At 56.8% G+C, this 14,550-nt stretch overlaps 6 protein-coding genes across 6 annotated transcripts; 5 read left to right on the forward strand and 1 right to left on the reverse strand.

Annotated features, from left to right (window-relative positions):
• Nucleotides 1-211: 211 nt before the first annotated feature.
• On the reverse strand, nucleotides 212-3,218 carry MYCTH_38200 (glycoside hydrolase family 3 protein; the record flags this gene model as incomplete). Its single annotated transcript, XM_003666443.1, has 2 exons — nucleotides 212-1,469; nucleotides 1,570-3,218. 2 exons carry the CDS (start codon nucleotides 3,216-3,218, stop codon nucleotides 212-214), a joined length of 2,907 nt encoding a protein of 968 aa, XP_003666491.1.
• Nucleotides 3,219-5,368: 2,150 nt separating this feature from the next.
• MYCTH_75366 (uncharacterized protein) lies at nucleotides 5,369-8,143 on the forward strand. Its single transcript, XM_003666444.1, has 6 exons — nucleotides 5,369-5,586; nucleotides 5,646-6,077; nucleotides 6,185-6,463; nucleotides 6,553-7,111; nucleotides 7,207-7,600; nucleotides 7,710-8,143. The coding sequence occupies exons 1-6, from the start codon at nucleotides 5,484-5,486 to the stop codon at nucleotides 8,019-8,021; spliced, it is 2,079 nt and encodes a 692-aa protein (XP_003666492.1). The 5' UTR covers nucleotides 5,369-5,483; the 3' UTR covers nucleotides 8,022-8,143.
• Nucleotides 8,144-8,766: 623 nt separating this feature from the next.
• Nucleotides 8,767-9,770, forward strand: MYCTH_2113191 (uncharacterized protein; the record flags this gene model as incomplete). The annotated part of the gene is made up of 4 exons (XM_003666445.1): nucleotides 8,767-8,820; nucleotides 8,889-9,413; nucleotides 9,450-9,582; nucleotides 9,673-9,770. 4 exons carry the CDS (start codon nucleotides 8,767-8,769, stop codon nucleotides 9,768-9,770), a joined length of 810 nt encoding a protein of 269 aa, XP_003666493.1.
• A 630-nt stretch (nucleotides 9,771-10,400) lies between these two features.
• Nucleotides 10,401-11,633, forward strand: MYCTH_2311242 (uncharacterized protein). Its single transcript, XM_003666446.1, has one exon. The coding sequence runs from the start codon at nucleotides 10,630-10,632 to the stop codon at nucleotides 11,440-11,442; it is 813 nt and encodes a 270-aa protein (XP_003666494.1). The 5' UTR covers nucleotides 10,401-10,629; the 3' UTR covers nucleotides 11,443-11,633.
• A 515-nt stretch (nucleotides 11,634-12,148) lies between these two features.
• Nucleotides 12,149-12,914, forward strand: MYCTH_2121095 (uncharacterized protein; the record flags this gene model as incomplete). The annotated part of the gene is made up of 4 exons (XM_003666447.1): nucleotides 12,149-12,197; nucleotides 12,260-12,366; nucleotides 12,401-12,721; nucleotides 12,882-12,914. 4 exons carry the CDS (start codon nucleotides 12,149-12,151, stop codon nucleotides 12,912-12,914), a joined length of 510 nt encoding a protein of 169 aa, XP_003666495.1.
• On the forward strand, nucleotides 12,900-14,251 carry MYCTH_2311243 (uncharacterized protein). The gene has a single exon (XM_003666448.1). It carries the CDS (start codon nucleotides 13,134-13,136, stop codon nucleotides 13,980-13,982), a length of 849 nt encoding a protein of 282 aa, XP_003666496.1. The 5' UTR covers nucleotides 12,900-13,133; the 3' UTR covers nucleotides 13,983-14,251.
• The last annotated feature ends 299 nt before the right edge of the window (nucleotides 14,252-14,550 follow it).

The following is a 14,550-nucleotide window of genomic DNA, read 5'->3' on the forward strand; positions in this document are numbered from 1 at the left end:
CTGGCATCTATGGCAGCGAGATTTCTCTTAAGAAGTTGAAAGAGGGAGGGCGTACGAACTATTGTTGTTGCGGATCGTGAAGATGAAGCAACGAGTAGTAGTAAATCCAATTATGAGGGGATACAGACCGCACGGGAACCAAGTAACCTCGGGATGGGTCTTGACTAATCCAACAAGACGTCTGCATCATTAGTAAGGAGTTGTTAGAGCATCACCAGGTGCCCGTCAAAGGCAAATCCCTCGAACTGAAGCCGACCCGAAACTTGTACTCTCCCTCCGTGACCATGACCCAATTCTGCTCCACGACATCCCAGTAACTCAGATCCCTCCTCGTCAGGTTAAAACGAGCGGCGTGCGTCTCGCCCGGTTCGAGATAGAACTTGTCGAATCCCCGGAGCACCCGGACGGGGAAATCCACCCCCTCCTTGGCGGGATACTCTAGATATAGCTGCGGCACCACGGCGCCGGCCACGGGGCCATCGTTCTTGACGTCCGCCGAGACAGTCACGTAGGTCGCCCACAAGTCAGGGTTGCCGCCCTCATCGCCCCCGGCGCCGCTCAGGGGCTGCTCCGTGTCGTAGCCGTCGGGATACGGGTAGTCTCCGACCTCGATGTCATCCACCGACTCGAGATACGGGTAAATATACTTCTCCAGCGCGCGGAACCCCGGGGGGAACATGGCTTCGTCCTTGGGCGGGATGGCGGTCGGGTAGCTTGGTGGTTGCGCGGCGGGGCTCGGCCGGGCTGCCGGCAGGGCCGACTTGTTCTTGTGCGACGTGACGCGAAGGTTGCTCAGGTTGAAGGTGGTGTAACTGAGGCCGAAGCCGAACTCGAACCGGGGCTCGATATCCTTCTTGTCAAAGTAGCGGTAGTCCACGTACAGACCCTCCGAGAAATCCTGCTGGGGAACGACGCCGTTTGGCAGGTACATGACCTTGCCGCCAGGACCGTAATCCTCCGGGGATTTGCCAATGGTGAAGGGCAGATGGCCTGACGGATTGGCCTTGCCGAAGAGGACGTCGGCAAGCGCATTTCCAGATTCTTGGCCGGGGAGGTTGGCGAAGAGAACAGCTTTGATGTTGGGCAGCTCGATCCACTTCTCCATCAGCACCGGCCCTACCGCATGGACGACAACAATGACGTCGCCGGAGCCAGAACCGCACTTGGATGCTACGTTGACAATGAGGTCGTCGCCGCCTTTCTGGAGGTTTAGGTTCGGCCGATCTCCCTTGACGTCCTCCCACCGGACGAATCCCTCGCCCGCGTCGGCGTTCACGAAGACGATGCAGAGTTCCAGGTCTTCAAGGACCGCCGCGTCCTTGCCGGCGAAGGATGGCTTATCTGTCAGATGCTCGTGCAGCTCGACTTTGGAGCTGTCGAACTCCTTGCGGAGCGCATCAATGGGCGATACTAAATAAGGGAACTCGACGGCCCCGGAACCCCAGCCCGAAGCCAGCGTGCCTTGGTTACTACAATGTGTTAGTTTCTACGTGTGTGATGCTTGGATCGACGGCGTAGACTGCTCCTCTCTTTCGACTAGGAAACGGTTTGATGGAGGGATCGACATACCAAGCACGATCCTTGCAGTAGTTGGGTCCTTTCCCGGGCCCAGCGTCGTCCCCAAACACGCCAACGCTGAACTTTCCGGTGCGTCTTCTTCCTGTCGCTCTCGCAGCAGCGCCACGTCTCGCCTCGAGTTCCGCCTCGTCTAGGCCAGTGCGGCTAATAGGCAGCAATCCCTCATTCTTGAGCAGCACCGTGCCCTGGACGGCCACTTCGCGGGCGATGACGGAGTGGTTCGCCTTCACGTCCACGAACTGGTTGACCACGACCTTCTCCTGCGGGCTCGGGCTCCCGGGCGCCAGGACGCCGGTGCGGTCATCGGTCCAGGACGAGAAGTTGGGCGGCTGGCGCGGGAACTTGGTCTCGTCGTCCTGCCCCAGCTGGTACCAGGCCGCAACGATTCGGGTGACCATGTCGTTCAGGCGATCGACGGGGACGCTGCCGTTCAGGACCGCCCTGCTCAGCTCGGGTCCCCAAAACGACTCTCCGCTGGCCCACTTCGCGCCATCGCCGGGCATGGTCATGTCCAGACCCGCCAGGGCCGAGGCCACCCCGGAGCGCTGGGCAAGCCAGTCGCTCATGACGAAACCCTGGAAGCCCATCTCGTCCTTGAGGATGCCATTGAGCAACTTGCTGTTGCCGCAGGCGTACGAGTTGTTGACCATGTTGTAGGAGCACATGACGGAGGCGACGCCGGCTTTGACTGCGTCGGCGAAGGGCCAAACATACAGCTCGTGCAGGGTACGGTCGTCGATGTTGGCACTGAGGGCATGGGGCAGGCCCCACTCCCACGGCTGGCGGAAGTGCTCCTGCTCGTTTCCGACGAAGTGCTTAATTGTGGCCATGACGCCCTCGCTCTGGATGCCCTTGACCGTCTCGGCACCCGCCACGCCCTGCAGGTACGGATCGGCCCCGAATCCTTCCCAGTTGCGCCCGCCGGCGGGCATACGGCCGAGGGGGCCCACGCAGGGGCCCAGAAGGACGTTAATGCCCTTTTGGCGCGCTTCGATGCCGTGAGCACGGCCACGCGCGTACATCAACTGGCGATTCCAGGTTGCGCCTACCGTGATGCTTGCGGGAAAGGCGGTGATGTTATCGGCGAACCTGATGCCCAACGGCCCGTCCTGCAACTGCAGTTGCGGGAAGCCCACGTGGACGGCCGGACCGTTGGTGCCAACCGCAAGGCCCATCTGCCACCCTGTCCCGGTCGTGACATTGACCTTTTCCGCCAGCGTCATCTTGCTCACCATCTTGGCCGCCTTCTCATAACTCTCGGCCCACGTCTTGGCAATGCCGCCCTTAGGGGCCGGGTACCACGGGGGCGACTGGCCATAGGGAGGCTCTTCCTGATATTTCTTGTAGACGAAGGCACCTCCCGCGCTTAGCAAGATCCACAGCCCGATGAAGCCAGCCAAAAAACCGATGCAACACCGGCTCCGCCGCCCCAGGCAACGGAGGATCCACGATTGACGTGCTTTGTTTGCCGCGGGAAACGACGGGCCGTAGTCGGACTTGGGTGATCGAGGTGCGTTGCGGTCAAGATACTCGATCGCTTCAATGTCGGAGTCGGAATCATGGCCGGCGTCGTCCTTGGGGCGTTGGGGCGACCGCTTAGAATCGCGGAGGAGCCCTTGATGGCTCCCGTCGCGAGCCATCGTGTATCGACTTGAATTGCCTTGCGTGTCCCCGTAAAAAAAATCGAGCTCGCAAATTGATCTTAAAACTCTATGTTCGGGAACGGGTCGCCATCAGGAAAGCCTGGCGACTTCATCGGGTCGTGAAACCTCGATCACGAGCAGCGGTCGCGGAGCTACGTGACTGCTGAGACCGTGGAACCTGGGATCACAGGGGCTCTGCTATACCGCGCGGTCGGTTCGAAATCTCTACTGATCGACAAGGAGCGTCTATGCCGTGCGTTGACAAGAAAAGTGATGAAAATTCTGTTGACGGAAGCAGGTTCGAGGTTGGAATTCCGGAGTCGAGGGAGCCTTCTCATCCATGTCCTGATGCTTTGGGGGTGCCTTGGCGAGCTTCGATTGGAACTCGATCCGATTGGGCGATCTCTTGGGGGTGTGTGTCATTCGCTCCCGTCCGCAGCCAGGCACACGCCAGGTCTTGTTCTTCCCATCCCGTCCCGACTAACTTAACGTTAAACTGAGCAGCGTCCACAGGTCTATGGCGTCCATGAGGGTATGCCGCAAGTAGCGAAGATCATCGCAAAGCGATTAGGTCGTGGGAGTCGCATCGAGCTGCAACCGCCAACTCCAGGTTGGTGGTGTCCGGAATCAATTAACGACGAAGGTTAGTTATTTAGTGAGCCAAGCTGCTGGCGGCCGCCCGGACCCGACCGCCTGGGCTCGCGAACCTGGCGGACCCCCACAAGGTCCGAGCAGCGATCCCGCGCACATGGCGGCAATGCTCCGAGCAATCTAGGGAAAGCCTCGTGCGCCCAGTTCGCGGGTGGCCTTTTCGATGATTAGCTGCGCCCTTCGTGTCGCAGTACACGAAAGAGGCCCTCGCTCGTCAATAATCAGCGTTGCTGATGAATGGAATTATACATACCAAGTAATGTGGCTTAATAAGTCCTGTTATCAACAGGCGAAGGTTGGCCCCCGACTACCCCGCGGAGACCCACTAAACCATTCTTGAGCACCTGGCCCAAGCTCCCTGCGTGTCGGCATTGGCCCGCTCAAGAGCTTATCTTTGCAGAGCACAGTTTGAGAACGACGACTCCCGGCACCGTTCCTTATCTCCAAAGTTCAGCCCCCGAACACTTCGCCAATACGATCGAGTAAGCATCGACGAGTCCATGACCCAAGAAAATGGTTACCCAGCGCTTGCCCTTCAGGCTCGCTTCAATTAATGTCGCAATGCGATGCGCGATGCGATGAACGATGCCGCCCCAGTTTTACTCACGTTTTACTCGCATGATGCGAGTTCTATTAGTTATCTCGAGCGCACCATCGGACACTCCGCTACGAGGTGAACCTGCCGTATGTATGTACATACATACGTGCTGCGCACGGAAATTGTACATATAGGCGAACGAATATTCAACAACTAGTAGTTTGAGGAGGAGTGTCTAGGCAGTCGATTTCGCAGGGTACTAAGCACTCGGTGAATTGCTCAAGACGCTGCGCACACACAACCTCCGCACACTTCCTGGTGTATCAGGTAAGAAGAGGCTTCCTCGCAGCTCCGACTTGAGCTCCTCCACCACATATACTTTATTAAGGTATGTAGTGTATGCGGAAACTAGTCTCGGACTGTCTGAGTACCTGTCCGGGGAATAAACGGAGGCGAGCGACAAGGGCCGCAATTCTTCAAAGCCTCTCCAAGACCCAAATTGGCTTATCTCCCTCAACCCCCCATTGATAAACTCGTCAAGGGTATATAGTGTAACCACGCAAACACAGTATGGGCGTCGTCTCCATATCTCGGAACGCCCACGGCGATAAGCCCAAAGGCTCATGGTTGCCATGCGATCGCTGGAAGTGGGGGAGCCGCACACATCTGGATTGTCACCCCGGTATCCCCTGACTGGATTCAACCCGACCCGGTGGTAACCTCGACCCAGGATTCGAACACGGAGGTCTGCACTATCGGCCGGCAACGGTCGTGGGTGGGCTCCCAAGGTCTTGGAATCGCCTGTGATTAGTGTAATAGAATGCCAATGCCATGGCGATAATTAATGCAAGATAACCTACCTACCCTTTCCTTCCCTTCCCGATTTGCCGGAGCCGGCGTGGTCGAGGTTGTGAATGCAATCCGGCGTCGGCGCGCAGCACATTGGTATATCATGATCCAGACGTCCGTCACGTTCACACCCTCCGCCTTTTGGGAACTTCCCATCCATTCCCAACTGACAACGCCTCTGTCTCGAGCTACCGGCACCCCAACGCTGGTCTGCAACATCCAAGATGGACCACGCTCCCTCCAACCCAGACCACATGGCCAATGCCGCCCTCGGCCAAGGCGTGGGCTATGGCATCGTCCTGGGCCTCGGAGGTGCCTTTGCGCTAGGTAAGTCACGGTGCCATGAGGTGAGAGCAACGAAATGGGTTCTGACGACAAGCTCGCAGGCATGATTCTCGTGACCTATATCCTCAAGCGGTATAACCGGGAAGTCCAGACGTCCGAAATGTTCAACACGGCCGGCCGCACGGTCAAGTCAGGTCTAGTAGCATCTGCGGTCGTCTCATCATGGACTTGGGCGGCCACGCTCCTCCAAAGCACCGGTGTCTGCTACCGTTACGGCGTCTCTGGCCCCTTCTGGTATGCCTCGGGCGCCACCGTCCAGATCCTGCTCTTTGCTACCCTGGCCATCGAGCTCAAGAGGCGCGCGCCAAATGCCCACACGTACCTCGAGATCATCAAGGCGCGATATGGCACCTTTGCCCACATTGTGTTCCTCGTCTTTGGGCTGGTGACCAACATCCTCGTGTCGCTCATGCTGATCGTCGGCGGCTCGGCCACGGTCAACGCTCTGACCGGCATGCCCACCATCGCTGCGAGTAAGTCCGCCCTCTCTCCTCCCTTCCCCTCCCGGTCTCATAGGCCGGCGATAAAATAGGGGGAAACATGGGACGGATGGCGCAATCTAACTACTTTGCTTAATTAGTCTACCTTCTTCCCGTTGGCGTCGTGGCTTACACCCTCGTCGGCGGTCTCAAGGCGACCATCTTGACCGACTGGGCCCATACCTTCATCTTGCTCCTCATCATCATCGTCTTTGCGCTCACCGCGTACGCCTCGCATGACGTCTTGGGCTCCCCTAGTGCCGTCTATGACCTGTTGGTCCAGGCTGCTACCCGGCATCCCGTGGAAGGTAACAAGGATGGCAGCTACCTCACGATGCGATCACGGGAGGGCGCCATCTTCTTTGTCATCAACATTGTCGGTAAGTATCATCATTCTTTTCCTCCGCCTTCTTCTGTTTCCGGTCAGCAATCTCCGGACACGGGGGGCTGAGAGACTTTTTGGCAAAAGGCAACTTCGGCACCGTCTTCCTCGACAACGGGTACTACAACAAGGCCATCGCCGCCTCTCCGGTGCACGCCCTTCCGGGCTACCTCATCGGTGGCCTCTCGTGGTTCGCCATCCCCTGGCTGACCGCCACCACCATGGGCCTCACCGCGCTGGCAATGGAGAACACGCCCTGGTTCCCCACCTATCCCAACCGGATGGCCGACGCCGACGTGAGCGCCGGCCTCGTACTCCCGTACGCCGCCGTCGCCCTGCTCGGCAAGGGCGGCGCCGTCGCGACCCTCCTCATCGTCTTCATGGCCGTCACGAGCGCGACCTCGAGCCAGCTGATCGCCGTCAGCACCATCTGCACCTACGACCTGTACCGCACCTACTTCAACCCGGCCGCCAGCGGCAGGAGGCTCATCTACATGAGCCACGCCGTCGTGGTCGGCTACGCCGTCTTCATCGCCACCTTCTCCGTCGGCCTCTGGTACGCCGGCATCTCGATGGGGTACCTGTACCTCATGATGGGTGTCATCATCTCCTCTGCCGTGCTTCCCGCAACCCTGTCGCTGATCTGGTAATTAAGCTTTGCCCCCTTTCTCCCTTTTTGGGTGTGTTTTCTCTGTTAACCACTGTTTGCAAAAAAAAAAAAAAAAAAAAAAAAATCAACAGGGCCGGCCAGAACAAGTGGGCAGCGTCCTTGTCTCCTATCATCGGCCTCGCTTGTGCTCTTATTGCTTGGCTCGTCACTGCCAAGAAGGAGTGCGGCAACCTGGGCGTGGAATGCACCGGCTCCAACAACCCGATGCTGGCGGGCAATGTTGCTGCCTTGCTATCCCCGATCGTTCTTGTGGCCGTCTTCACGCTCATCTTCGGCATCGACAACTACGACTGGAAATCGATGCTGGAGATCCGGAGGGCCGACGACCACGAGCTGGCCAACGGTGCCGGGGTGGACCCGGAAGAGGTCCCCGGCGGACACGTCGAGACCCCGGCCGAGCAGGAGGAGGAGCGAAAGAAACTGGAGCGCGCCGGCAAGATCAGCAAGACTGCCACCGTTATCATGGTTAGTTGTCTCTCCCGCTGACGACTGCTACCTCCACACACACACGCTCTCTCTCTCTCTCTCTGTCCTCCGGATTTGAGAGAAGACGATTGCTAACTTGCGTGATTAGACCCTGGCTTTCCTGGTCCTATGGCCGATGCCTATGTACGGGTCAGGCTATATATTCAGCAAGCGCTTCTTCACCGGCTGGGTCACGGTGGGAATCATCTGGATTTTCTGCTCCTTCATCGGCGTCGGCCTCTTCCCCGTCTTCGAGAGCCACAAGACGCTCGCCAGGACCGTCAGGAGCATATACTTCGACATTACGGGGATGTCTCACCCCAAGACGATCCACGCACAGGTCATGGAGGGGCAGAATACCCCCGGTGATGCCACTCCGACGGAGAAGTCTATGGCAAAGGAAGCGACTCAACCATCATGAGAATAACAGTGGGAATAATTAAGCGGTCTCTATACGGGAAGACGGACGTTACGACGGATTCGAGATCGTCTCGAAAGATTTATCAGGTTAGATCAGTTGTCAACACGAGTCTATCGTTCCACATTCTCGATTCCTTCTTCTGTGTTCGTGCTGGGAAAAGGCACCCAAAGACGAAGAATTTGGGTCTGCCTTATTTGGGCCGCAATGTCCGTCATGTCTGTGTCAATTATGAAATGGAACCGGATATACAAGTGATATCGAACATGTTAAGGTAGGCTAGACCCCTCGCTTAGACGATAACACCATGCGATGGAATGCCCATGTTGTTAACACCTTTGGCAGCCCGATATTCCTAGGTAGGTAGACTCTGGCATCGTCGACATCATTAACGTGATGTCTGCTTACATACAGCATGCCTCATCATGTGCATAACCTCTCTTGATTTGCCTAAAAACAATGCGTTACACCTTTTATACCCTAGGAAACAGAAAGGGGCAAATTAGGTAATACGCCATCTCCCAGCATTGGCTGAACAGGGCACGGAGGGAGAACGATGGCCAAGCGCTCCAGGTAATCTATACACTAGAGAACAATGCGGGGAGAGGGTTAGATGCCGTCTTCTATAATAAGATAAACTTGACTGGCAGGATAATTCCGACTAGAGCTTACGCTCGGCAGCCTAGGGGTATTCTTAAGTTCTTTTTATAGTTATAAGTCACAGCCGCTACTCTGTCATGTTGAAGACATGCACCGAGCAGGTACACAAGCCGAGGAAGGCAAGATAGTCGAGGCAATCTCGGTCAGTTCAGGCTTGCCCCGCTACTGCCAATGGAACGACAAAGTTGACAGACCGTATAAGAACGGCAGATGCCGGTAGCCCCTCGGTCGAGTTCGACTCGCTTGTCTCGAACCCCCGAGTTCCCCTCTTCACCGGTGACCGGAGAGCATACGCAAGGGACATCGTCCGTCGACAGCCAGAGCACAGCGTCCCAGGACGGGTCTTTCTTTGCTCGGACGCCGCCGGTGTACAATCAGCACAATGCCGTCACCTATCTGACCTATCGCTTGAACCTACACCAACCGCCACCAGGCGCCCAAGACCGGACACACGAGATGCTCCTAGAGGGCCGAGAAGACCTTGACCAAGTCCTCTTGTCCAAGTATCGCACCGAACTGATGCCTCAACACCCGTACGTCGTCATCCCGGAACACATACCAGCTGCGATGCTCAGGAGCCGCCACCCCTTCTTGATGATGGCCGTCCGGGTCATCGCAGACTCTGAGGGTCTGCATAGGATGCATGCAAGCATCCGGATCATCATGGCGCACCTGGCAGACCGAATGTTCCGCCAGGATGAGCAGCGCTCCCTGGACCTGCTCATGGGCATCGTGGTCATCCTGGGTTGACATCACTATCACTGTGCCAAGCACAGCCAGCTTAACAGCCTACTCTGCTTGGCCGAGTCGCTCATCTCCGATTTCGGTTTAAACAGAAGACACCAGGCCGAGGGTGGTGAGGGAGGCTGGAGGCGAACAGCCGAGGAGAAGCAGCTGTTGCTTGGTATGTGGTATCTGAGGTCATCGTATGTTCCAGTCACTGCCCCAAGGACCAATGACGGCATATAATTAAAATGTTTAGGTGCTGACTCAGTAAGCAGGGCGGCTATGAATTTCCAGAAGCTCACGTCGATGCCCTTCATGTCCGCCATGAGGGAGTCCCTGGTCGAGCTTCAAGAAATCATTGCATGAGCGGGAATAAGGGCGTTCATAGCACAATAGACCCGGCGGTTCAGCGTCATATTATTGAAGCGAAGCTTCAATGACTAATTAAGTTTCTTCAATGTGAATACATTGAAGAGCGAAGGAAGGAGCCTCGCTTCTATATAAACGGCTAGTCCTCCAGATTTATCTGTGCACCCATTGGATGCCACAGTCTTGGACTCCCGCGGTGCTCTTTTCCTCTCTATCACAAACGAGGGTGCAATTGGGTGCATTTGAAGCGAAGATTCATCTTCACTTGCAGGGTTTTCGCCCCTTTTTCCACAAGATAGACAGACATCGAATATCATCAGTTCGTTGCTCTCAGTTGCTCAGCGCGTTCCTCGCAACAGTTCGAGACGTCCGAAGCGGCGAAGCCCGACCTACCCAGACCGTTTGCTGCCAAGTCAGGTGTCGAATCAGCGCAATTCGTAACGATGGCACCTCACTTGGGTCCTATAAATAAAGTCGAAACAGCCAGGCAACCTGGGCTGTGGGTCGGGCTCAGAGCCAACAAGCGGAGATGCCCGAAGCTGTTTGCGTCATGCAGCCGTGCCCGGACCCCTGGACCAATAGGTGTGGCGTTACCAGATGTTGGCCGTGGTCCTCGGGGCGGGCTCGCGGGCCGTCACCACTGTAACTGTTGTTGCTCTTGCCGCGATCGTACCTACCTATCGATCGAGCTCATCCAATGAATCGATGTTTGGTGCCTGCAACGCATCCATAAATAACCTGGAAACAAACTGCAGCAGTGCGGCTCCCTACAGGGCAGGTCAGTCGCCATTTCCTTTGCCTTGAACCCGTCGCATTCGTTCTTTCGAAATTCCTTTGCATATCTTGTCGTGCCATAATGCCCCATCCACTGTCTTCTTCTGCTTCGGCCGCCAAAGGGGAACGGTCAGGGACCACGACCACAGGCCCCACGCCGCCGCCGCCTCCGCCCCCGCCTCCGCCTCCTCCTCCACCTCCACTTCCCCCGCCGCCGCGGGTCCGGCCGAGTCGAGCGGAGCTGAGTGAAACTCACGAAAAGAAGCCCTGTCCGTACCTCGACAATCTCGCCGACATGGCGGCAGATGATGGGTTCTGGAGCAGGGGATCCGAACCCCGGCCTTACACTTACGAACCCGTCTGGTACTTCTTTTATGGCACCCTCATGAAGTCCGACGTCCTCAAAAGCGTCTTGGGGTTTGACACGGAGCCGGTTCTGCGGAGTGCCAAGGTCTACGGTTACGAGCTCACAAACTGGGGCCAGTACAAGGCCCTCATTGACGGCGAGCCGGGGATGGAAGTGACGGGCTGTGCTTACAAGGTGCGGTCGGTTGAGGAGGAGTTCAAGCTGGCCTACTACGAAACCAACGCCTACACACTCGCGCCCTGCAGAATTTACTTCACCGATGGTCCGGCCGAAAGCCGCGAGGAGGACCGGGCATTTGGTAAAACTTTCAAGTATGCGGGCAACGCCGAAGCTCTCAAGCAAGGACGCTTTGATCGGGATTTGTGGGAGATGCAGATGGGCAGACGGCTGCCTCCGGCGTGGCGTGGGGGAGCGTCACAGGACGTGCAGCAAAGGAGCGTGGAGCAGAAGGAGGTCAACGGAGCGACGGCGCAAGACAAGGGAGGAACCGGCGCTAATTGCATGTCAGGGAGAAAAGGAAGTCATTGAGTCCAGCAGCACGCTGCGAGTAAAGAAATACATATTTAGCGTTCATACGGCGTCAAGTTTGCCGCAACGAACATCAGCTATCTACCCCGTCCTTGACCAAATTAATCACTGCTCCGGGATGCGCAACGAGACCTAGCAGTCCGATCAGTCCGATCAGTCCGGCGGCGACTTGGGCCACATAATATCGTAGTCGACCACCGGAGGACCTCATCATCCTCCGAGCCATCCCCATGCCCGCCCAACCGGCCCCCAGCCCTGATAGTATTGACCCCGACACCATTCCCCGTCCTGCCCTTCCCCGTCCTCTTCCGCTTCTTAAACCCACCCCTGCCCTGTTTCTGACTATTAGGAACCCCCCAATTCCTTTCCGCCCACTCCTTCAACTTCCCAGATTCCTCAGACACCGCACCACAACCTCTCTCGTAGTTATAGTTACTCGGTCTCAAGGTCCCTGCTGATGGTGGTACGTTGAGCATGAGGATGCAATCTAGAGCGGGGGCTTGGTTGTTGGCATCGCTTTGCATTCGTTAGGTTGCTTTGCGACTTGGTCAGCCAGACGGAAGTCACGCTCGTTACTGCAGCATTCTTTCCAGGGCCCTGCTTCATTGGTCCACGTTTGGATGAGAGAGCTAACGACGGCTGCTGCCGACACTGGCCCTTTCAGCTCACCGCCGTCTGCCTGTTCAGCTCAGAGGGACCGCGACCCATGACACCGCACCTCGCTTTGTTCCCTGCAAAAGCTCCTATGGCCGAAGGTATGGTTACACTTGTCTTATAAGTCTACACTATAGCTGGCTTACCATAGCATGCATCACAGGACTTCACAATCGTCGCCCGATTGTCATTTCCGGGCCCTCAGGGGTCGGCAAAGGGACGCTTTGCCAGAGACTGTTAAATGCGCACCCGCAAATATTCGCATTCAGCGTCTCTCACAACTCGCAAGCCCCGGCCGGGCGAGACTGAGGGCTCATCCTACTACTTCGTCTCGCAAGACGAGTCCGAATCGCTCATCGCCGAGGACGCGTTCATCGAGCACGTTGAGTTCAACGGCAACCTGTCCGGCACGAGCAAGCAGACAGTCATTGACCAGTCCGCGAATGGGTCCATTGTCTTGCTCGATATTAACATGGAGGGCGTTAAGCAGCTGAAGCAAGAACAGTGGAAGGCGGACGGCCAGATCAACCCGCGGTTTGTCTTCGTCAAGCCGCCGGGTCCCGACGTCCTCGAGGCGCGCCTTCGGGGTCGGGGTACTGAGGATGAGGAGAGCATTCAGAAGAGGGTGGCTCAGGCATTGATAAAAACGGTCGCTTGGCGATTTCCCGAACCTCCGAGACCCTGAACAGCCAATCACCGAACATCGGACGTGGCGGGTCAACAGGAATGATAGGAAGGGTTCAAGAGCGGGAAAAGCACAGGAAAGACGAACAAAAGAAAGGAAGGGAGAAGTTATATGGGTTGAAAATACTAAGTGACGGTCTATAGTATCTTAAAACCTTTTCGCCAGCACTGGCAATCGAGAACCATTGCTGCTTTGATAGAAAGGAACCCTAACCCTCCATCGCCACAGTTTCAGGCTAAAGATGGAAGTGGACACATTTGGAGTGTCTGACGCATCGAGATGGGAGGGAAGTCCTGGACAAGTCCCACAACAACACGATACTGCTGGCGTTTGACATCCAAGCATTTCAACCATGGCTAACGAACACATCCTCACGCTATCCTGCCCGGACAAGCCGGGCATCGTTCACGCTGTGACGGGCATCTTTGCGCGCGAGGGGCACAACATTCTGGACTTGCAGCAGTTCTCCGACCCGACCAGTGAAAAATTCTTCATGAGGGTGCACTTTGGGCCGACGCCGACCGAGTCGACTGAGCACCTCCGGCCGGCCTTTGACTCGCTGGGCCAAGAATACAGCATCAGCTATGAGATCCGGCCGGTGACGCAGAAGCGGCGGGTACTCATCATGGTGTCCAAGATCGGGCACTGCCTGAACGACCTCTTGTTCCGGATCAAGACGGGCCAGCTGCCCATCGAGGTGCCGCTGATCGTGTCCAACCACCCGGACTTTGCCCCGCTGGCCGCGAGCTACGGGATCGAGTTCCGCCACCTGCCCGTCACGCGCGAGACCAAGGCGGCCCAGGAGGCGCAGGTGCTCGAGCTCATCAAGGAGCACAACATCGAGCTGGTCGTCCTGGCCCGCTACATGCAGGTGCTCAGCCCGACCCTCTGCGAGGCCATGTCGGGCCGCATCATCAACATCCACCACAGCTTCCTGCCCTCCTTCAAGGGCGCCAAGCCCTACCACCAGGCCTACGACCGCGGCGTCAAGATCATCGGCGCCACCGCCCACTTCGTCACCGCCGACCTGGACGAGGGCCCCATCATCGAGCAGCGCGTTGCCCGCGTCGACCACAGCATGGACCCCAAGGCGCTCGTCGAGGAGGGCTCCAACATCGAGAGCCAGGTCCTCGCTGCCGCCGTCAAGTGGTATGCCGAGGGACGCGTCTTCCTGAACGGCAACAAAACAGTTGTCTTTTAAAAGCCTGTCGCAATCCAGAGGAAGGAAAGGGATGGGGGGATGATGCAGCAGATAGCCAGGCAGATCTGGATTATCATGGGCACTCGTGTACATCAGGTACCTAGCATCGTGTCAACGTAGTGTGAACAATCAGAACTGATCCTCTACACGCACCTGCTGTGGCATTTTTGTGTTATGATGATAATACCTGGCCTTGGGGTTTCGTGGCTGGCTTTCATGCTCCTGCTGTGCCGAACGCAGGTGCGAGCTCGAATAAGCGTGGGAGGCGTTGAGAGTAGTGGCAAGGAAAAAAACAGAAAGAGTGCCTTGTTAAACTATCTACAAAGGAGAGAAAGAGAGATATAAATAGACAAAGGAAATGATCTATGCGCTAATGAGCTTGGAAAGTGGCCTATGTCGCTCGTGGCTAGTGTCCCTAGAAGCTCTGTCGCTTCTGATATACCCCCTAGTTAAGCGCGATAGTCGCTTTAACTGCTCGTCGTGTTGTTTCCGGTGTTATAGAGCCTCTGCTACGCCTTTTATAAACACGCGAGACCACTCCTAGGATTGATTGTACTGTAATTACCTC

This window comes from Thermothelomyces thermophilus, chromosome 6, assembly GCF_000226095.1.
Source record: "Thermothelomyces thermophilus ATCC 42464 chromosome 6, complete sequence".
In the NCBI taxonomy this organism is placed as follows: Eukaryota; Fungi; Ascomycota; class Sordariomycetes; order Sordariales; family Chaetomiaceae; genus Thermothelomyces; species Thermothelomyces thermophilus.

Coding starts and splice junctions, on each gene's coding strand:
- MYCTH_2311243 (XM_003666448.1), top strand. CDS start 13,134: ATGGCTAACGAACACATCCTCACGCTATCCTGCCCGGACAAGCCGGGC.
- MYCTH_2311242 (XM_003666446.1), top strand. CDS start 10,630: ATGCCCCATCCACTGTCTTCTTCTGCTTCGGCCGCCAAAGGGGAACGG.
- MYCTH_75366 (XM_003666444.1), top strand. CDS start 5,484: ATGGACCACGCTCCCTCCAACCCAGACCACATGGCCAATGCCGCCCTC. Junction 5,587..5,645: donor CGGAGGTGCCTTTGCGCTAG/GTAAGTCACGGT, acceptor ACAAGCTCGCAG/GCATGATTCTCGTGACCTAT. Junction 7,601..7,709: donor AGACTGCCACCGTTATCATG/GTTAGTTGTCTC, acceptor TTGCGTGATTAG/ACCCTGGCTTTCCTGGTCCT.